Source organism: Cnephaeus nilssonii (genome assembly GCF_951640355.1).
Source record: "Cnephaeus nilssonii genome assembly, chromosome: 21".
In the NCBI taxonomy this organism is placed as follows: domain Eukaryota; kingdom Metazoa; phylum Chordata; class Mammalia; order Chiroptera; family Vespertilionidae; genus Cnephaeus; species Cnephaeus nilssonii.
The window spans coordinates 40,484,800-40,507,665 of NC_137092.1; the positions used below are offsets into that span (position 1 = coordinate 40,484,800).

Sequence of the window (22,866 nt, forward strand, 5' to 3'; positions counted from 1 at the left end):
AAACAGCTCCCTCAAAAAGTTCCTTAAAATTACTTTTGTCAACTACCATCCTTTAGAGGCATTAGAAAGTGTTAATTCAAGTAGTAGACAAGTCTGTCTAAAATGAAAGATATATGGAAAGAGGAAATGTACAGAAATGAGTTTATTTTATAAGCAATGCTTATCTTTACAAAACAAATATACACTAAAATGTGTGGCTAATAATTTGTAATAATCACTGAATTCCAAAGAACCACCCAATGTGCTCAGTGGATAGAGCGTATACAACATATTGAGAAAATCTGAATACTTAAACTTATAGGTGTCTCTAACTCAGGACTTTGACAATTAGTGTTTAAAAAAAATAAATCCTACACTGAAATTTTTATCAGGCTCATAGAGAAGACATCCCTGGCCTACTGTCTCAATTCAGGCTCTATTGGTTTAGGTGAATTTGGGGGCTACTGGTATAAGTAAATATACTTTTTCTCCTAAATAACGTATGACAAATTATTATCTTCATTCCCACAATGTAAAAGTACATTTTGTGAATTGTAACTTTCTCTCATGAGAGGAAAAGAGATAATTAACCAAATTTAAAGAAAATAAACAACAAAGTTTGAATACCACCATTGAAAAGATACGTTCTATGGTGAAATAATTTGAAATGCAAATGTCACAAGAAAGATCGGTCACTTCATTTTATCCCAATTTCACTGTTATTTAGTAGTAATTGATGATCAGAAATACAAATAATGGAAATAAATTAGAAATGCAATTAACCTACAATACTATAAATAATCAAAACGTTTAAATGTTAAAATCTCAAAAATGGGATCTAGCCTGGACGGTGTGGTTTCGTGGTTGACCCTCAACCTATGAAGCAGGAGGAAACAGTTCTATTTCCTAACTTCAACACAAACTCCACTCCATTAGAGAGTTGGAATAGGAAGGGGGGAAAATATAGGGTTTTAATTTTAATAGATTCTATTGTAGACACAGCTGAACCAGAAGAATATGTAAATATATATATATATATATATATATATATATATATATATATATATGTATATGTATATATATATATAAAATGTTTCTATAGAAAGAACAAATCTATTTTTACTGCCATGTTAAGATTTCTAAGATGTAGTGTAGAAAAAGAAAGTTGCAAAGCAATGTTTACAGCATAACACATATATGCTGGTCACACACACACACCCACACGCACACACACACACTACAGCATCTCCATGTATACATATGTGCTGGTAAGAATGCAAAGAAAAAAGTCTGGACAAATATTCAGGAAACAGGTAATATTGTTACCGCCAAGGATGTGTGTGTGAAATTGGAATGGGAAGGATCACAGGGATTTTTGCTTCGTTTTTATTAAATTTTTACAAGGAGAATGTATTCATATGTCACTTGCAACACTAAAAAAACATCAAGAATAAGAAAAAAAAATGCTTCCAACTTCTCTGTTGACTTGAAGTTGAAAACAAATGACATCAAAAAAGATTTGGCCAGTAAAAGTGACAAAATTGGAAAGAAAAAAATTTTAATGTTATCCTCAAATAAAAAAATGAAGAATAAAGAGAAATGATAAGATTGCACAAGAAGAAAACAACAAAAAGACCCATACTCAGTGTGTCCACTTTTAAGACCGTGGACGTTTTGGTTAGCCCAGGCGTGACCCAGAATCCCCACAGAACCACTTCCTCCCAAACGGAAAGAGGTGGAAGACGGTTCCCTCCAGCACTGGCGGCTGTTTTTAGAAAGCTGAACTAAGAAACTGGAAATGCCAAGTGTGTTCTGCAGCGGTGGGAACGGGAACGGGAAACCCGACACCTCCCCTGGCGGTCGGAGCCAACCGCACGGCGGGGCGCGGACAGCGCGGTGGGACAGCTCAGCGACCCCGTTCGGGCGCCGGCTCGGAGCCGGGGGTCTCCGCGGAGCCCGTTCGGGGCGGGACATTCCCGAGGGCGGTCACCGCGTCGCGGGCGACACCTCCACCCTCCCGAGACCGAAGGGGCGGGGGTGTCAGCCAAAGGCCAGGTCCTCGGCGGAGCGGGGACCGCGCTGGAGAAGAGCAGGAGCGCCAACTTCGGCCCCAAACGCCCCGGGAGGCCCGACACGTCGTGTCCCGAGTCCCACTCCAGAAGCCGCCCCAACACCTTCCCCGGCCGGTACCGTCCGGCCCCGCGAGGGACACCCGGCCGGGGCGGCAGCTGGCAGCACGCAAGGGGGCTTGGCCGTGGAGGGCAGGGCTCGGGGTCCGTCGGTCGGGGTCCACCCAGCGCCCCCCGAGTCTCCGGGGCGCCCCGGCCGAGGCGCCGTCCCGCCGCCAACAGCCCTGACCGCGGCCCCCTCCCCCACTCCTGGGCGGCACCCAGCGCCTCCGCCCCGCGGCCCCCGCTCACCCAGGTAGCGGCTCCGCAGCCGGGCCGGGTCCTCCAGCCCGAGGGACCTTTTCCTCACGTCCCACAACAGGTGTGGGCAGGAGCCACCCCGAGACATGGCTCCGCCACCGGGTGGGAGGGGAGCCCACCGCGTGGGGAGGGGCCGGGATAGGGGACGTGCGCTCAGCCCCCGAGCCGCACCGGCACCATCCGCGCGCCGGACCTTGCGGGCGGTCGCAGCGACTCAGAAGGCGGCGGCGCCTTCGCCCCCGAAGCCCGGGCGTGCTGCGGCCGGAGCTCGCCTCATACTCTCCTCAGACTGCCCAGAACGTCCAGTTCAGCAACAGTCCCTCCCTCGGCCTCCAGCAGGGGGCGGGGGAGGAGGCGGAGGCGGCCGCGACTCCGCCCTCTCCCCGCTCTCGACCCCGCCCTGCAGGCTTTCTCGCGAGATGACGACCATCCGGGGGACTGAAGCCGCTCTGTCCGGCCCCACGAGGAAGAGCCGCCTTCATCCCTAGAAAAGCAGGTTCACGTCCCTGCAGCCACATCCTTCATTCTGCCAGGATAAACGAGAAAGCGGAGATGTGAAGTGTCTCGCTTGCGAGTTTCATTCCAAAAGGAAACCAGAGAGTTGTGCGCCGTCATCTTTAGTTGGGGCACGGCAGGCCCAACAAGCCCATCTTAACTATGGGCCTCCTTCATCAAAATGAAAGGGGCTCAGAGCAACTTCACTTTCCCTTCTCCAACATGGCCTCGAGGGCAGGAAGGAGAAATAGGAGGTTCGCGCTGGGCCACGCCCACTCCGCGGGGCAGGCCAATCACCGTGGGCAAGTCCGCTTTGCGCACGCGCGCTGCGCCGGGCTCCGGAGGAATCGCGGAGGTAATTCTTCTGACCCCGGTTGCCATGCCTCCCCTCCCCGTTGGCGGCGGGCGGGCGGAGGGCCGACCCAGGGCGGGCCGTCGCGGAGCCTCCGCCTCCTCCGCCTTCTCCGGGCCCCTGCCCCACGGTGATTCGCAAGGGGAACTGGCTGAGCGGCGGCGGGGAGAGCACCCCAGGGGAGTGTAAGACGCGAGGCCCCGAGGCAGGGAAAGTGACAAGCTGCCCTTCGTCGTCAGCCAGGGACGAGTACGCGGCCACCCTCCCGCCCGCCTGGCCACGATCCCTCGTCCGCAGAGATGTCAGCCGCCGGCGTCCGGGGCCTGAGGGCCACCTACCACCGGGTCCTCGATAAAGTGGAGCTCATGCTGCCTGAGAAGTTGAGGCCGCTGTACAACCACCCGGCAGGTAATGCCCTGGCCTGGCTCCCGCCGAGACCTCGCCTCCGAGGCCCGCGGCCACCTCCGTCGCCGGAGGCGTCACCTACACCCTCGAGTGAATGCGTCTACTTTCTCGCCTTCCCTGCTGTTCCCTTTGGTTCGTCCACCATCTTTCACCAACCTTGACGACTTTTGTCGCACCCCCTCCCTTAGGCGCGACTCAAACCCGGCCTGGCTCCTGGGCCGGAGCCGGCTCCATTTCCACCGGCCCCGAGCGCCTGTGGCCTCGGAGGGTTTGGCGGAAAGGTCACGCCGCCTTCTCGTCCAGCTGGCAGAGCCGAGCTCCAGAGTCTGTCATTCCCCGGCCCGTGGGTCTAGCTTGTTTAAGTCTGTCCTTCCTGAAACTCCTGGGTGAACCACCCCTGCACCGTTTTGCGTGCACACACCTGGATCTCATCCAGATGTGCCCCTCACTGCAGGTGTGACCTTGGGTGAAACCCTCGGTCTTGTGGTTTTGTAAAATGGTCAAGGTGAGAGTTAAATATAACATGCGTGTTTGTTCATTCATGCTCAGTAAATGTTTGCGCTCTCTCTTGTCCTGTTGGAACACAGTGTTGTGGTTGAAAAAAAAAATCTATCTATCTATCTATCTATCTATCTATCTATCTTTAGGAAACGGGAAGATCCCAGTCCCTCCCACTCTGTATTTATGATCCGGAATCCAGTGGGCAGTAATAGTACTTAGTTGTCTGAGAACGAAAAGCAGATCTCTTTCAAGCCTAAGAGTTTGCAAAGGAGAAAAATCTGCTATAAACTGAAATATTGAAGTGCAACCCTCAAAGGAGCCCTTTTAGCTGACTCTTCTCTGCACTTGGCCTCATTAGGAGAGTTGACTACCCCCCCTTCTCCCCGCCCCCCCTCCCCCCAAGTGGCTGGCTGGAGTCTGAACTGGTTATCACTAAATCTGATTTTCAGTTTGATAATGGAATGAACTGTATTTGCGGGTTATACTGAGTATAGTGTTGTTTACTGCAGTACATATTGAACCCATTATAAAATTGATCTTTAAGGAGAGGTTTTTCATTGCTGAAGTTTATTTAGTTTGCCTTTTAGTTCTTTTAATACTCAAATGTTTAGAATTGTGCTGCATTTTGTGCTAAGATATCAGGAGGGAGGTTGGGCAAGGCTTCTGTAATAATCTGGGCTTTAGAGTCAACTGAATTCCTTAGTCAATTCTGACCCTTTCAGCTTTGTGTCTGGGCGGTAGGACAAGGACAGGGTGGAGCAGGAGCAATTTTAAACCGTTAATAACAGGGTCGTTTTCTAGTGATCTTTTCCAAGGCCTTGGCTGTAACCACCCACCTTCCTTGCTTATAATACTTTGTTCAACTCTCAGAATGAAGAGGAGTACCTTTCATTTGTAGATTGTACATTTCATCTGGGTATTCCTGAATTAGATGAGTTGTCATCCCTTGTCTGTACAGTGGAAGGAGCATAAGCTTAGAAGCCAGACAGACCAGGTTTGAATCTTAACTGTGTGACCTTGGCCTTAAATCCCCAAAGCCTTAGTTTTCTAATCTATAAAATAGGGAAAATAATTATCACCATTTAAGGATTGTTATGAAAATTAAATGACAGTGTCAGTAAAACATGTAGCAGAGTGTTTGCACTTAGACTTTCAAGGGATGTTTGTTCTGTCCCTCCTAAGCTTTTAACCAGTAGGCAGGGAAAGAATACCTATCACTGCAAAACGATTTGATTAGAAAGTTGTAGGCACACCAATGTAGGAATGGAGAAGCATGAAAAACATAACTGTCGATGTATTACTATTGAATAAAATCTAAGGTAACACTGATTATGTTCCAAGAGTTACTAGATTGAATCTTCAAGCTTTTTTGTACTGTTTTGCATAATAGCATGTTATTGATACATTCCCATTTAAATATTAAGCCTTCAGTTAGAAACTTTATTTTTCACATTGGGACTTACTGAGCACCTCAGCTCAATATGCTTGTTTGTAAAGTTACTTACTGGTACTCTGTTCCAAGAAGAAAGTATTTGCTTAGGGAGAAAACCATACATACAATAAATGACGTAGTTTCTTGGTAGAATTAATTTGTTTGTTTTTATTTTTTGTTAATTCTTACCCAAGGATATTTTCCCATTGATTTTTAGAGAGCCGACGGGGAGAGACAGAGAGAGAGAGAAATACCAATGTGAGAGATACACATCGATTGGTTGCCTCCCAGACACGCCCTAACCAGGGCCAGGGATCTAGCCTGCAACTGAGGTATGTGCCCTTGACCAGAATCGAACCTGGGACTTTTCAGTCTGAGAGCTGACGCTCTTATCCACGGAGCCAAACCGGCTAGCGCTAGAATTTATATATTTCATTAACAGTGATTCCTCTCAGATAAGGAAATTGGGAGGTAAATTTATGTCATTTTATCAACAGGTTCATCAAAGTTCATCAAGGCAGCTAGATTGGTTAATTTGTTGGAAAATGTATGTCACAGATTTGGTTATGATATTCCCTTGCAGAGTTTCTCAAATTCTTCTATGAAAATTTGAACTCTGAAAAAGTTTCACTTTAAAAATAAGACAAACCCATAACAACACAAAAGAAAATGACCATTATATTATCCTCTGCATTTTCTGTTATGCCTGAAAATAGTTTATAGTTTTAAATGTATATATACTTTTTGAATACTTGTTTGATATTTTCAGATTGTCAGCATTTGAGACCTTTTTCAACTTCTAAGAATGGACTTCTATGAAACAAGATGAAAATAAATTGTTATTTAACTCTTTGTCTAAAAGAATGTATGTTTATATCTGATGGGGACACATTTCCCTCATTTTGGACTCCAAATTAAATATATGAGATGATTTTTATTCAGTATATTTCACCCGATCAAGTTTTTTCATGCCTCATAATGAATATTAGCTATGTACCCTATTAGTTTACACTTCTGCCTATCTTGATCTTAAGGTATTATAATCATTTCAGGCATCATAATTATTTAATTGTCTCATATTTTTAATGAATTGCTGTTTTTAATGAACAGCTGTGAGAATATTTGTGTCATTCTGTAGACTATAAAGCTGGTTTTCCCAGGTCTAGAATGACACTCAGATCTAATGTGACATTGTGTTGTCACTGTATGAGCATATCTATTTTTAAATGTTTTGTTTTATCAAAACTTTGCTTTAGAAATTTGAAGTAAGTTGGAATCTTTTCTGATTACCATGTCCACTATTGGTTAATTGCTTTTTTCAGGAAGACAACCTTTGTACTTGAATTCTTACACGTTTAAATTTATTTGGCTTATTTACTCTTAAGGTAGAAAATGATTAGATAAGATAAATTGGAAGAGTGAGCTAAAATTAGTTTTGAAATTTTTGTATGATCACAGAGAGTGATAGCCATATTCCCTTTTTTTAAACAATGAAGAAAACACTACTGATTTGCATTTATAGATATCTAACTCTGATTTTTATTTGCTACTGATATTTTTAAATTCAGTACTTATGTAGGGTTTGTTGTTAAACTAATGTAGGGTTTGTTGTGTAGTTTTAAATTATTCACTAAAATATTCATATCGCTCCTAGTCCAGGCTCTAGTAACTGTGGTCATATTTGAAGTTTTTTTGTTTGGTTTGGTTGGCGGGACAGGGGCAGTTAGTTAATATTTTAAGACTATCACCCAGCTCGGAGCATTTATCAGTTACCAGGAAAACCTACTGAAAAGCCTGCCTGTTCATTAACCCTGAAGTATCAATCACTTAAGCTGGTCAAGAACCAGAATCTAGAGGCTTTGCTCGGGAAAGCACAAGAGGAAACATGAGTTTTGAAAATAGAAAGAGAGGAGTTTGCTGAAAAATTCAAAGCCAGAGACTAAAACATGGGCTGAATTACCCTTAGTGATGAAGCCAGGCTTCATGCAGGGATAAAAGATGAACTTAGTAATTGATCCTGCTTATGACCAGAGACTTTGTATACGACAAAGAAAAATGAACCAGGTGTGATGATAGGAATCCCAGAAACTCAAGCTAAATAAAATAACCAGACAGTTTGCAAAATTGCCTTATGGGATCCGTACATCATGGTATCAGACTCATGGGAAGCATTTTCAGGAGCCAGATAGGGGAGTGGCATGGTCTAAGAGAGGAGTAGTGAGTGAAAGTCTAAAGCAACCCTGATGTAAACGGATCCTGATGTCCCTGAAGATGAATAAATACCAAACTCTAGCCTTGGGTATGAAACATCGACAAGGCAAATCTGTAATTTCCCCAACTTGAAGTTATCCATGAGTGAACAAACATTAAGTTCTATGTTTTCCAAAACCATCTCCGTTACACTTTAGTTACTTTTTAACAGGTCACAAAAATACAAATAATTGATAGGGAGATCAAAAGAACTTGTATGAAAGATTGATATTGTGGCAACTTTCTAAAGTTAGCTTATGAACAAAATATGCAGAAAACAGTAAAAAAATTAGAAATGGAAAAATGATTAGAAATAGATTCAAATAGGTTTTTGAAATGTGATAGCTATTAAAAGACATATGTGGAATGGTTGAATAATTGATATATTCCTAAATTTTTTGTTGTTGTTGTTTCAGGTCCCAGAACAGTTTTTTTCTGGGCTCCAATTATGAAATGGGTAAGTTTTGAGTTTTTATAGAAGCTACTGAAAAAAATTATCTGATAAGAACTTACTAATTTGAAGTAACTTTTATGAAGGATGTACTTTGAAATGTTCATGGTATGCCTCTAAATGATGTCATGCCAAGATTCTCAAATGTATCGTTTTCACTAGTTTTTTTCTGAACACCATTGATCAGGAGGCCTGGGAACATATTTGTTATCAAAACACAATCGTGGCCCTAACTGGTTTGGCTCGGTGGATAGAGCATCGGCCTGTGGACTGAAGGGTCCCAGGTTCGGTTCCGGTCAAGGGCATGTACCTTGGTTGTGGGCACATCCCCATTTGGGGGTGTGCAGGAGGCAGCTGATCGATGTTTCTCTCTCATTGATGTTTCTAATTCTATCCCTCTCCCATCCTCTCTGTAAAAAAAAATCAATAAAATATATTTTTAAAAGAAAAAAACATAATTGTGAGCCCTTTAAACATGAAACTTCATTTTAAAATTTTATGACTAAGAAAAACATTAAACTAGTTAGAACCCTCCTCCCCAAATTAACTGTTACTGTTAATTTAGTATGAGAACTAAAGATACACCAAAACAGAGACAAGGAAAGGTAGTCTCAAAAAGTAGTGGGGTTTAGCCAAGGGTGTATGTTAACATTTGGTTAGTGATGGAGTCTAGGACTTCTGACTCCAAATGCTGCTGTCAACAATGGTGGACAAATGTCTGTTCCAGTCCCTGCTTTCAGTTTTTTTGGGTTATACTAGAAGTGGGATTATTGGATCATATGGTAATTCTATATTTAATATTTTTAAAAATACATTTTTATTGATTTTTAGAGAGAGAAGAAGGGAGAGGGATAGAGAGAGAGAAACATCAATGAGAGAAGAAGTCATTGATTGGATGCCTCCTGCATGGCCCCCACTGGGAATTGAGCCCACAACCCAGGCATGTGCCCTGACCGGGAATCTAACCAGCAACCTCTTGGTTCCTGGGTGGACACTCAACTGCTGAGCCACACCAGCAGGGCTATATTTAAATTTTGAGGAATGCCATTTTACATACTCAGCTATAAAATGGCAAGATTAGATGAGTGGTTGGGAGCTGTATTTTAGAGAGAACTAGAGAGCAGTTGTTTTTTATACTTATATATTGAGAAAAGATCCCATTAGTTTTTTTAAAAGTTTCAATATATGACCTTTGGTGATTATGCTCACACTCTAAGCATTCAAATATAGTGATATGCCCCCCCCCCCAAAAAAAAAAAAACTAGACTAATGGAAGGTATATTATTATTTCCTTCTTCTCCTCTCCCTACCACACTTAAAATTATATAGTAATAACATATCTATAAAGTGGAATTGATTACTGAAGTATTGTTTCTACACCATTATTAAAAGAATAAGAATGATTTAATTTGTTTACCATAAATTTGGGGTCCTCTTTGACCTCAAATTTGCCACAATTTGGGAGTTTATTTATTTTATTAATAGCTTTTGTGTTTCTTTGATCTGTTCCACCAGTGTTTTGAAACACTGGCAGTATCAGATACGCCTGAGTGCCTTCTGTCTCCTTTAAAAACATCTATTTTAAGTTCGTGTTGAAATCAACATAGTCTCCTGATGACTGCATAGCAATAGAAACTTCTGTGTCTTGTTCGCTGGTGCAGAGACTTCTTTTGCTGGTTATTTACTTTATGTACAATGTGTGTTCTCCCAGAGCATTTGGTAATTAATCTGTGGTAGTCTGTACATGACATAAAAATTGCTGCTGCCAGCCATATGTGTTCTATCTGAAGAATTTCAGACTATACTTCTTCAGACATTTAACTATGGTGGAGATCTTAGCCACTTTAATTGGAACCAAATAATCATAAAGATTATACCTTAAATATTTTATTTTAACTCAAATTATATAAATATGTATTCATTTGCGAGTCATCTACTATGAGGCCAAAGCTTTTATTTATGTATGGATCCATTGATTTTGAGTTCCACATCTTCTGTCTTGGATGAATTATATCATAGTGCATCCCATATAATTTCCAGTTTAGTTTTCTTTAAAGCAGAGCAAGTTCATAGATACTTTCATAATAGTATGACAACAGAAGCCTGCTAGATTTGTATGGCTTTCCCTCAGATTTTTGTGTATCTGTCTTATGCCAAATTTGACAGTAAGTTTTAACAACTTGCCGTTATTAAGTCTTTTCAAAATAGTTGCTTGAGTTTTCATAGAAAGAGCAACCCACTTTGTGGTTCCCCTGTTTCCCCGATAGTGCATTAAATTATGTAACAAGTAAAACTGGCATAGATAGGTTTGAGGACACACACAGTGATTGATAAAAATACAGCTCAACTAATGTAATACAGAGTAAGCAGCCCACTAGCCATGAGTATTTAGCATGTCATGGGCGTCTGTTGGCCTGTTTACAGAAGGAATGGAGATCATTGACCAGACTAGGGAGATTATTATGTGAAGATCAGTTAAGAGAGCTTCTTTATTTTTGTTCAAAATCTTTTTGTACAGACTGAGTTATATTAATTCTTGAACAATATGCCATTTGGTATAGCTTTATTTTCTATTTTCTTTCCTCCTTAGGAATAAATCAAACTTTCAGATAAACTATACATATTTTTAATACCTGTCTGTTTGTTCTTTCAGCTGGAACTACTTCTATAGATTAATTCACAGTTTAAAATCTTGAGGGCTTTGCTATCTATGAGCATTTTGGAATTGGAATATTCAATAGTGGTATTTCATATTTTAAACACTAGCGTTCCCGTTGCAGGAAAAATCCTGCAATAGGGTTTCCTGCTGCACTCTACCCCGCCCCGCCTCCGCTCCTCCCTTGTCCCCCGGCCCGCCTTCTCCGCCAGCCCGCCCCACTCTCCTTCCTTCTCCCCCGTCCCCGCCTCCACTCCTCCCTTGTCCCCCAGCCCGCCTTCTCCGGCAGCCCGCCCCGCTCTCCTTCCTTCTCCCCTGGCCCCGCCTCCGCTCCTCCCTTCTCCTCCCCCTGGCTTGCTTGCTTCTCCGCAGCTTTGCTCCCGTCAGCATCTCTTGGCTTCTTTCTACGCTGTCTTGATATGCAAATTAGCCGCCATCTTTGTTGGGGTAATTTGCATACCCATCCTGATTGGTTGGTGGGCGTGGCTTGGGCGTAGCGAAGGTGCGGTCGATTTGCATATTTGTCTGTTATAAGGTAGGATTCCTCTAAAAGTGTTATATGACCTTCTTTAACAAATGAAAAAAATATTGAAGCTGTAGCTGGTTTGCTCAGTGGTTAGAGCATCAGCCCAAGGACTAAAGGGTCCTGGGCTCGATTCTGGTCAAGGGAACATACCTCAGTTGCAGGCTCAATTCCCAACCCCGGTCTGCACATGTGCAGGAGGCAACCAATCCATGTGTGTCTCTCACATCAAAGTTTTTCTGTCTTTCCCCATCCCTTCCACTTGCTCTAAAAAATCAATGGAAAAAAATAGCTTCGGGTAAGGATTATCTATCTATATAATCTATACTAGAGGCCCAGTGCACAAAATTCGTACATGGGTAGGGTCCCTAGGCCTAGCCGGCTGACAATCAGAGCTTATGTGTAGTGCAACCGGCGGGGTGATCGGGGACCCCTCTCGCACTCATCTTAGCTGGCCTGGCACCGCCTGCTTGGCCACACACCCCGCCGCCACCACTGGTCGCCTCCCTCTGTGGGGCAACCAGTGGGGCAATTGGGGGGCCCCTGCTCGCACCCTCTTTGGCTGGCCTAGCACCACCCACTTGCCAGCCCTGCCCATCACCACTGCCACTCAGGGCCTGTAGGCTGATGGCAGCTCCTGCATTGAGCATCTGCCCCTTGGTGGTCATTGCACGTCATAGCAACGATCGTTCCACCCATCATTCCACTGTTTGGTCAATTTGCATATTAGGGTTTTATATAGATCCTATATAATAAAAGGGTAACATGCAAATACTAGTAGACCAAACAGCAGAACAACTGAACAACCAATCAAAGCGTAATATGCTAATGATATGCTAAGGCTGCTCAACTGCTCGCTATGACTTGCACTGACCACCAGGGGGCAGATAATCAACTGGTCAAACAGTTGCTATGATGTGCACTGACCACCAGGGGCAGATGCTCTGACCAGTAGGTTAGCTTGCTGCTGGGGTCCAGTTGATCAGGACTGAGCAAGATGGGCTGGACACACCCTGGAGCCCTCCTGAGGTCCCTCCCTGGCCCAATTGTGCACCATGGGATCTCTCAGCCTGGCCTGCGCGTGCTCGCAAACTGGGACCCCTTGGGATGTTGGAGAGCTGGTTTCAGCCCAATCCCTGCAGGCCACCCACAGGGACCCCACCTGTGCACAAATTCGTGCACCGAGCCTCTAGTCCTGTATAATAAAAGGCTAATATGCAAATTGACCAAACAGCGGAACAACCAGTTGCTATGACGTACACTGACCAGGGGGCAGACGCCTAACACAGGAGCTGTCCCATGGTGGTCAGTGTGCTCCCACTGGGGGATCGCTGCTCAATCAGAAGCCAGGCTCATGGCTGGCAAGCACAGTGGCAGTGGTGGGAGCCTCTCCCACCTCCGCAGCAGCTCTAAGGATATCCGACTGACGGCTCCCAGACTGTGAGAGGGAGCAGGCCAGGCTGGAGAACTCCCAAGTGCTCTTGTAGTCTGGGACCCCCTTGGGGGATGTCCGCCTGCCAACTTAGGCCTGTTCCCCGCTGGCAGTCGGACATCCCTCCAGCAGTCCAGAACTCCTCACTCCTTACCACCCACCTGCTCGCTGCCCCTTACTGGTTGGCTTGTTGCTCCTTAGCGCTGCTGCGGAGGCGGTAGAGGCTACCGCCACCACCACTGCATTCACCAGCCATGAGCCTGGCTTCTGGCTGAGTGGCACTCCCCCTGTGGGAGCACACTGACCACCAGGGGGCAGATCCTGCATTGAGCATGGTCAGTGCGCATCAAAGTGACCGGTCGTTCTGGTCTTTCCACCCATAATGGTCGCTTAGGCTTTTATTATGTAAACTAGAGGCCCGGTGCACGAAATTCGTGCACGGGGGGTGTCCCTCAGCCCAGCCTGCACCCTCTCCAATCTGGGACCTCTCGAGGGATGTCCGACTGCCCGTTTAGGCCCGATCCTTCTCACAATCCAGGACTGCTGGCTCCCAACTGCTCACTTGCCTGCCTTCCTAATTGCCCCTAACCGCTTCTGCCTGCCAGTCTGATCACCCCCTAACCACTCCCCTGTCAGCCTGATTGATGCCTAACTGCTCCCCTGCCAGCCTGTTTGCCCCTAACGGCCCTTCCCTGCAGGCCTGGTTGCCCACAACTGCCCTCCTCTGCCGGCTTGGTCACCCCTAACTGCCCTCCCCTGCAGGCTTGATCACCCCCAACTGCCCTCGCAGGCCTGGTCCCTCCCAACTTCCCTCCCCGGCTGGCTATCTTGTGGCAGCAATCTTGTGTCCACATGGGGGCAGCCATCTTGTGTGTTGGAGTGATGGTCAATCTGCATATTACTCTTTTATTAGATAGGATGGCAAGTAGCAATATTAAAATATTTCTTCTAATTAATTTTCTTTCAATGTGCATGAATCCGTGCACTGGGCTACTAGTAGATAATAAAAGCTTAAGCGACCATTACGGCAGAACGACCGGTCGCTATGATGTGCACTGACCACCAGGGGGCAGACACTCAATACAGGAGCTGCCCCCTGGTGGTCAGTGCACTCAACCAGAAGCTGGGCTCATGACTGGTGAGCACAGTGGTAGCCTCTCCTGCCTCCATGGCAGTGCTAAGGAGCAGTGAGCCAAGCAGTAAGGAGCCAGCAGGCGAGCAGTAAGGAGTGAGGTGTTCTGGACTGCGAGTGGTGCGAGAGGGATGTCCGCCTGCCAGCTTAGGCCCAATCCCACAGGGGAGTCCCGGACTGCAAGAGGGCACAGGCCAAGCTGAGGGACTCCCCCCTGCCAAGTACATGTATGTCATGCACCGGGCCTCTAATCCTCTCTAATAAAATGGTAATATGCAAATTAACCATCACTCCGCTACATAAGCCACACCGACCAGCCAATCAGGGCGAGTATGCAAATTAACCCCAATCCAAGATGGCTACAGCCACAGAGAGAAAGGTTTCCCAGGTAACAGAGCAAGCCAAGCTTTCCACAGCTGTTGCAGGCCTAAGCCTCCACTCAAGCTACAAAGTTTCAATTATAGAAGGTAAACAAATTCAAACAAATGGCGGCAGAATGGAGCTTGAGAGAGCAGGCCAGGGTTGCTGGCGGCAACAGGGGAAGCAAAGCTTTCCGCACACCCTGGCCGGGCTCACCCGCTTAAGGCTACAAAGTTTCAATTGTAGAAGGTGAATTAACTGTCACAGAAATGGCTGCCGGAGCCCCAGGCTTGGCTCTGCTCCAGGCTACAAAGTTTCAATTGTAGAAGGAAAATAAATTCCAGATACCAGGGCCTCCCCTTGGTTTGCCAGGGGGCGTGGCCTGCCTGCAAACCACCACAGGCCCCTCGCTCAGGCTGCCACACACCCCAAGGGAACCCCCACCCTTATCTGTGACACCCTTCAGGGCAAACCAGCTGGCCCCCACCCGTGCACCAGGCCTCTATCCTATCTAATAAAAGAGTAATATACAGATTGATCATCACTGCAACACACAATATAGCTGCCCCCATGTGGTCAAAGATCCTGCCCCCATGTGGACACAAGATGGCCACTACAAGATAGCCAGAAGGAGAGGGCAATTGGGAGGCACCCGGCCTGTAAGGAAGGGCAGTTGGAGGTGATCAACCCTGCAGAAGAGGGCAGTTAGGTGTGACCAGGCTGGCAGAGGAGGGAAGTTGGGGGCAAACAGGCTGGCAGGGGAGCAGTTAAGAATCAACCAGGCTGGCAGCAGAGTGGTTAGGGGGTGATCAGGCTGGCAGGCAGAAGCGGTTAGGGGCAATCAGGAAGGCAGGCAGGCAAGCAGTTGGGAGCCAACAGTCCTGGATTATGAGAGGGATGTCCGACTGCCCGTTTAGGCCCGATCCCACCAGGATCGGGCCTAAACGGGCAGTTGGACATCCCTCCAGGAGTCCCAGATTGGAGAGGGTACAGGCTGGGCTGAGGGACAACCCCCTGCCGTGCACGAATTTCGTGCATTGGGCTTCTAGTATATATATAATAAAAGGAAGGAAGGAGAGAGAAAGAAAGAAGAAAGGAAGAAAGTTAGTTTTATACTATCTACTAGAGGCCTGATGCACGAATTCATGCACCAGTGGGGTCCCTTGGCCTGGCCTGCGGGATTGGGCTGAAACTGGCTCTCCGACATCCCCTGAGGGGTCCCAGATTGTGAGAGGGCACAGGCCAGGCCGAGGGACCCCCACCAGTGCACAATCGGGGCCGGGGAGGGATGTGGGAGATTGGCCACCTGGGGAGGAACTACAGGAGGGCTCCAGGGCATGTCTGGCCCATCTTGCTCGGTCCCGATTGGCTGGACCCCAGCAGCAAGGTAACCTACCGGTCAGAACGTCTGCCCCCTGGTGGTCGGTGCATGTCATAGCGACTGGTCGACTGGCCAACTGTCTGTCCCCTGGTGTTAGTGCACATCACAGCGAGTGGTTGAGCAGCCTTAGCATATCATTAGCATATTATGCTTTGTTTGGTTGAATGGACCACTGGACACTTAGCGTGTTAGGCTTTTATTATGTAGGATGAGCATCCCACCTAGTGGAGATAATGAGATGCCTGAAAGCATCATAAATCTGGGCTTCAGATATTTAAAAAACATTTTTAAATTTGTTTACTGATGCCAAGCCTTCTGTATTAGGATTTTAAAATACATTATCTCATATTTAATCTTCACCAAAAAATATCAGAGAAATAAATAGAATCAGTATTTTTCAGAGACAGGTACTGAGGTTCAGAGAACTGGCTGCACATGTTGTTGTAGTGGCAGACTCAGGATTGGAAGCTCCAGGTCTGTTTGACTCAAGTCTGTGCTCTTAAACACTAACATGACTGCCTTCACACAAGTCACTGTGGATCTACGTATGGTCAGGGAGTATTTTATATAATCTTGTGGTATACTCTAAGCACTCTCTGAATATACAGTTCTATTATCTGAATGAACAAAGTTCAGAATAAAGATGAAAAGGAACATGGACCTTCTGCCCCTGATCCTGAGACTATATGAGTGGGTAATTCCATCAAAGACAGTGTCAAAAACACAGCAGAGACGAAATGACCAGCTGTCCTCTGACATTAAAGAAAAACTGTCTAACCAGGACACTAAAATTCTAACAGAGCTTTGCTGATACTTCCACTTTAAAAAAAAAAAAGAATAACATTGACAAAAAACTGAAAGGAGCCGAAACCGGTTTGGCTCAGTGGATAGAGCGTCGGCCTGCGGACTGAAGGGTCCCGGGTTCGATTCCGGTCAAGGGCATGTACATTGGTTGCGGGCACATCCCTGGTAGGGGGTGTGCAGGAGGCAGCTGGTCAATGTTTCTCTCTCATTGATGTTTCTAGCTCTCTATCCCTCTCCCTTCCTCTCTCTAAAAAATCAATAAAACATATTTAAAAAAAAAAAAAACTGAAAGGAGGAATCTATACAAATTACCTTAGTTTTCAGGCATCCTCCATGTCAGTGGTTCCTGACCTGTATAAAGAATATATAAATTCATATGTGAAAAAAGTATCATTTGTGGAACAAATATATATATATACAACACACACACTACTGATTTTCAAATATATCAGGTTTCTTAATGTGATTAACAAAATACAGATTAATTGTGAAATTATTTCGAATTCACTGTAGCTTTTGTCATGATACACATTTTCTTAAGGCATGGATACTAAAATTACCGCTGTTATCATGTGGAAATCTCTGAAGCAGTTCTGTGTTTTATTTAAAATGAAGAACCATTACTTGACACTCAGGATGCTTTTTCCTTTTTCTGTGTATTTCAGGGGTTGGTGTGTGCTGGATTGGCTGACATGGCCAGACCTGCAGAAAAACTCAGCACAGCTCAGTCTGCTGTTTTGATGGCTACAGGTAAATTAAAGAATACCCTTCAAGTTCCATATGGACATTCAATATTTGTATATTGTTTTACCTCACTTTACTTAACAATTTAATGTTTAGAACACATTACACATACACACACAAAGGAATTCAGGGCTCATCTCTAGGAAGTTATTAGATGGAGAAGGCAGAGGAGGGTTGCAGTGAATAGGTATCTGCATGGGTTTTTATTTTTCACGTTTTGTCATCAGCATAATTTTATGAGTTGGAAAAATATTCCAGTAAATATTCACTTGCCCTATAAAGATTGCCTACCTTTGATATAAGAACTGAATATTTTATGTAACAATGAATTATAGCAGCTTAATAAAGACTTAGAATATAGTTTTTCTTTATCCTCTGTCCTACATTATGTTGTCATAGCTTATTTAGAAGTATTTTACTGTAATATTAAATATTCAGATAAGATATTGCAACAGTACCTATACTTTAAAAATATATATATTTTGTTTCAACAGGGCTTATTTGGTCAAGATACTCACTTGTAATTATTCCAAAAAACTGGAGTCTGTTTGCTGTTAATTTCTTCGTCGGGGCAGCAGGAGCCTCTCAGCTCTTTCGTATTTGGAGGTAAGCCCACCAAGGGTATAAAACATGTGTCTCAGAAGCCACACAGGTGGCAATACTTTTTTTTTTGTAAGGTTCATGTATAATACTAAGATGGGATGTGTATGAAGCAAAAATTTAGCACTTCTAGGAAAGTCGGGTTTTAAGCTAAAAAGTGTTAAGCAGTATGTTACCTAGGTTTTAAATTTGGATATTATCTGGATGTATAGCTCTTTCATAGAATCTATTTCATTAAGATAACGTATATACTAGTTTTCTGAATGAACTCTCGATTATATATAATAAAGTGGAACTGAAACATATACTTATGTAGTATTGGGAATGATGTTTCCAGTGAGGCTTCTGGTTTCATTAGAAAATGTTCCATGAGCTTTGGGAATTTTTTAAACTGTTTACTCCATCAGTAACATTATTGGTCACCGATCAACTAATATTCTGCAATGAGCTCATCCTAGATGAAGGCTCTGGTTTTGTTTGGACCATAGAACCTTTCTAAATTACAAAACAGTGTTATGAATAACAGTTTTCTTTAGCTAAAAAAAAAAAAAAATTGAATGATCTCAATAAGGAGAAATATCTATAATAATAAAAGCCTAAGTGACCATCGCAACTGAAGGATGACTGAACAGGCTGCGTGGGGCGACTAGGCCGGCAGTGGGGTTAGTGAGGGGCGACCAAATGACTGAGCAGCAGGCTTCGTGGGGCCACCAGGCCCACAGGGGGGTCAGTTGGGGGCAACCAGGCTGGCAGAAGGGGGCAGTGAGGGGCGATCAGGCTGGGTTGGGGGGGGCAGTTGGGGGTGACCAGGCCGGGAGGGAGGGCAGTTGGGGGCGACCAGGCCAGCAGTGGGGGGGGGCAGTAAGGGGCGATTAGGCTGGTGGGGGGCACAGTAAGGGGCAACCAGGCCAGCAGGGGCGGGCAGTTAGGGGCGACCAGGCCAGCAGGGGGGTGCAGTTGAGGGTGACCAGGCCAGCAGGGGGAGGCAGTTAGGGGCGATCAGACACTCAGGCAGGTGAGCAGTTAGGAGCCAGTGGTCCCGGATTGTGAGAGGGATATCCAACTGCCGGTTTAGGCCCGATCCTCAGGATTGGGCCTAAACTGGCAGTTGGACATCCCCCGAGGGGTCCCGGATTGGAGAGGGTGCAGGCTGGGCTAAGGGGAACCCCCCTCCCCACTGTGCACGAATTTCATGCACCGGGCCTCTAGTTAAGTTATAATTTACATTCCTTTCAGAAGGCATTCTATTCCATAGAGTAGAGTACATTTCATTCATCTTTACCACCCCTAGGTTAATGATTAACTCTATAATTTAATCATTTCATAATCATCTAGCATATAATGGATGGGTGAATAAACAACTCATAGGGTATGCCTCACAATATTTTTAAGACTTATCCTCTCTAATAAAATGGTAATATGCAAATTAACCATCACTCTGCTACATAAGCCACGCCCACCAGCCAAGCCACGCCCACCAGCCAATCAGGATGAGTATGCAAATTAACCCAAACCAAGATGGCTACAGCCACAGAGAGCAAGGTTTCCCTGGTAACAGAGCAAGCCAAGCTTTCAATAGCCATTGCAGGCCTAAGCCTCCACTCAAGCTACAAAGTTTCAATTATAGAAGGTAAACAAATTCAAACAAATGGCGGCAGAATGGAGCTTGAGAGAGCAGGCCAGGGTTGCCGGCGGCAACAGGGGAAGCAAAGCTTTCCGCACACCCTGGCCGGGCTCACCCACTTAAGGCTACAAAGTTTCAATTGTAGAAGGAAAATAAATCCCAGATACCAGGGCCTCTGCTTTGGATGCCAGGGGGCGTGGCCTGCCTGCAAACCACCACAGGCCCCTTGCTCAGGCCGCCCCACGCCCCAAGGGAACCCCACCCTGATCCGGGACACCCTTTAGGGCAAACCAGCTGGCCCCCACCTGTGCACCAGGCCTCTATCTTATCTAATAAAAGAGTAATATACAGATTGATCATCACTGCAACACACAATATAGCTGCCCCCATGTGGTCAAAGATCCTGCCCCCATGTGGACACAAGATGGCCACTACAAGATGGCCAGCAGGGGAGGACAGTTGGGAGGCACCCGGCCTGCAAGGGAGGGCAGTTGTGAGGGACCAGGCCTGCAAGGGAGGGCAGTTGAGAGGGACCTGGGTTGCAAGGGAGGGCAGTTGGAGGAGATTAACCCTGCAGGAGAGGGCAGTTAGGGGTGACCAGGCCGGCAGAGGAGCGCAGTTGGAGGTGATCAACCCTGCAGGAGAGGGCAGTTGGGAGACACCCGGCCTACAAGGGAGGGCAGTTGAGAGGGACCAGGCTTGCAAGGGAGGGCAGTTGGAGGTGATCAACCCTGCAGAAGAGGGCAGTTAGGGGTGACCAGGCTGGCAGAGGAGGGAAGTTGGGGGCAAACAGGCTGGCAGGGGAGCAGTTAAGCATCAACCAGGCTGGCAGCGGAGTGGTTAGGGGGTGATCAGGCTGGCAGGCAGAAGCGGTTAGGGGCAATCAGGAAGGCAGGCAGGCAAGCAGTTGGGAGCCAGCTGTCCTGGATTGTGAGAGGGATGTCCCAGATTGGAGAGGGTACAGGCTGGGCTGAGGGACAACCCCTCGCGTGCACGAATTTCGTGCACCGGGCTTCTAGTTTAATATAAACTTTAATTTGTACAGTGATTTTATTTATATTTTTCTCATATACCGTCCCATTTTAACATTAACTCATTATAGATAATAGAGCTAAGATAATGCTAAGTGCCATATTATTTTTAATATCAGAAATTAAAATACAGTTTGACAAAAGAATTTTTGGCACCTTTTGGTACAATAGCAGATTGAGAGATTTCGTTAGAGATGCAGATGTTGGGCTCTGGAGCATTTAGGAAAAGACTATCGAATATTTGCATCGGGGCCTTTTGAGAGACCTGGGAGGTATGCTTAGCATCATGGAGTAAGTTCCTTCCTGTGCGTGTCCTGTCCTCCACTCTGAGTCAGTGAAGCAGTCCACACGTTTTGTCATGCTCTTGTATAGTTCAAGAATGAAAATAGTCATTAAGATAATACTTCTGTACAGGAAACTGCATGTCAGTTAAATTATTAAAACTTTCTGGCAGCTGGAAGCCAGATGCAAATAAAGTCTGGGTCACTTTGCCTTCTGCCTGTTTGTACCCACAAGGCCTTGGGAAGATTTTATTTACAAATAGATAGCCTCTCAACTAGTGAGAGGGAAGAGATGGAATATGCTTCTCATTCCCTTCTTATTGTATCCTTATCTGTTATGATTCATGATTATTTTTCTTTCTGTTTTCTCCGTAGATATAATCAAGAACTAAAAGCTAATGCAAACAAATAAAAGAGTTCCTGACCATCCCAACAACCTAGATGTAGCCATAACCACTGGGACCTAGTTTGATTTATTATTTGTTATTGGTAAGGTGATGCTCTCTATGCTAATAATTGGAACGCATTTTAAAAATCTAACTTAAATAGGAGCTAGTGCTCAATTCAGCAGAAAAATAAAGCAAATTTTTAATAACAGTGTCTCTCTCTAATATGACTTATCTATGGGTATTAGTAACATTTTTTTCCTACTCTTTTCCCATAATAAATCATACTTGCTCATTCATACCTCTGGCCTCCTCCTGTTCTAGTTCACCAAAGTATGTGTGTTTAAGAGTGCACACGTTCAAGTGAGTCGAAAGATAGTTGAAAGGTCAAGTAATCTATTTTCAGTGAAGGATGGTGAATTTGCTAAAAGTGGAAGGAAATAGAGCTAAAGAAGGTGAGAAATGGGTATAATGGCTAGCAAAATGACTTAAAACTATCTTAAGTGATTTTAACTTGAAAAATCTTGAAAAATTATATTTTGCGTATTATGTGAAATTATTTTAGAGCTACAAGAGTAATGAAGGATTTCTAAATGTTAGGCTTTCTGTAAATGTCTGGGACCTTCATCCCCATTATGAGGAAAGACTGGGCATAGATTGCTGCATACTAGAAATAATTAACAGTCTATTGGATGTGAGCTCCAATTTGGCGTATGGAGCTTTTTTCTAAAAATTGTAGTAAAGCCAGTCCTAGTTAGGACTGCCGTTAGAGGAATCAGCAAGCAAATTATTTCTAAATATGAAGCAAATAAAAAAAGAACTTGTTGAATAATAATATACTATAACAATCAAAATTTGGCAATTAGCCATTGAAAACCCTGCACTTTTTCATGTATCCCTTCACTGTATGTAGTCCATCTTTGAGAAGGAATTTGACATTGGCACTGCTTTCTTTTTATAAGCTACACTGTTAAATTTGTTTGGCATGTGTGTGTGTTTCCTAGAGTTAAGCATTTAGGAAAAACATCTATTATGAAATACGGCATAGACGCACAAAAATAATTAAAATATATTTTGAAATGGTGTTTAGGTTTCTTTTTTCATTTAATCCGGCTTTTATATGGGCTCCCTTGAGCCCCACTGGCCAGTCAGATGACTTGTAGCATTTAGATGCAGTCATAGGCCATCCTCTTGGTTCTCAGAAGTTCCACTGATAGACAAATCACCTCATATTTCCTTTCTTTCCCAAAACTCGCATCCATCTATTATTGAATCTTACAGATTAAATGACTAATACGTGTCCAATCAAAAACTCGCACTGCCACTTAGAACACAGTGGTCAGTTTCACAGCTATTTTTAAAAACTTAGGAAGAAGAATGGATATACTAGGAGTTCTTACTACCAATGTAAGTAGTGTACGCTGTAAAAATACCTTTCGTAATGGTACAGATCACTTGATCAGACCAGTTGAGTTGAATTCTATATCAGAATGTTCTACTGAGCCCTTGTTTGGGGGCTTCATGAGGTGTGTTTTCTCAGTGTGAATCTGCCAGGCCTGGGTTTCAGCCAGGTCTTCCCCACATCAACAGACCTTGGTCTGAGCTTTAGTCTTTTCAA

At 44.9% G+C, this 22,866-nt stretch overlaps 2 protein-coding genes across 6 annotated transcripts in view; one reads left to right on the forward strand and one right to left on the reverse strand.

Moving 5' to 3' along the window:
* Positions 1–2,725, reverse strand: part of DCAF6 (DDB1 and CUL4 associated factor 6) — an 86,297-nt gene extending 83,572 nt beyond the window's left edge. For 2 of the 5 annotated variants that reach the window (XM_079760702.1, XM_079760704.1), the window contains exon 1: positions 2,400–2,725. In XM_079760702.1, the coding sequence (XP_079616828.1) occupies positions 2,400–2,496 (97 nt within the window). In that variant the 5' untranslated portion in view covers positions 2,497–2,725. The remainder of the gene's footprint in view (positions 1–2,399) is intronic. The other 3 variants (XM_079760701.1, XM_079760700.1, XM_079760703.1) reach the window with 2 other exon arrangements.
* A 517-nt stretch (positions 2,726–3,242) lies between these two features.
* MPC2 (mitochondrial pyruvate carrier 2) lies at positions 3,243–21,459 on the forward strand. The gene is made up of 5 exons (XM_079760585.1): positions 3,243–3,663; positions 8,260–8,300; positions 17,248–17,332; positions 17,821–17,932; positions 21,238–21,459. Exons 1-5 carry the CDS (start codon positions 3,555–3,557, stop codon positions 21,272–21,274), a joined length of 384 nt encoding a protein of 127 aa, XP_079616711.1. The 5' UTR covers positions 3,243–3,554; the 3' UTR covers positions 21,275–21,459.
* Positions 21,460–22,866: the final 1,407 nt, after the last annotated feature.

Bases quoted from the DNA above. Each gene is read 5' to 3' on its own strand.
- MPC2 (XM_079760585.1), top strand. From the start codon at position 3,555: ATGTCAGCCGCCGGCGTCCGGGGCCTGAGGGCCACCTACCACCGGGTC. The intron at 8,301-17,247 runs GTAAGTTTTGAG...TGTGTATTTCAG, and splicing joins GGGCTCCAATTATGAAATGG to GGGTTGGTGTGTGCTGGATT. The intron at 17,933-21,237 runs GTAAGCCCACCA...TTTTCTCCGTAG, and splicing joins CAGCTCTTTCGTATTTGGAG to ATATAATCAAGAACTAAAAG.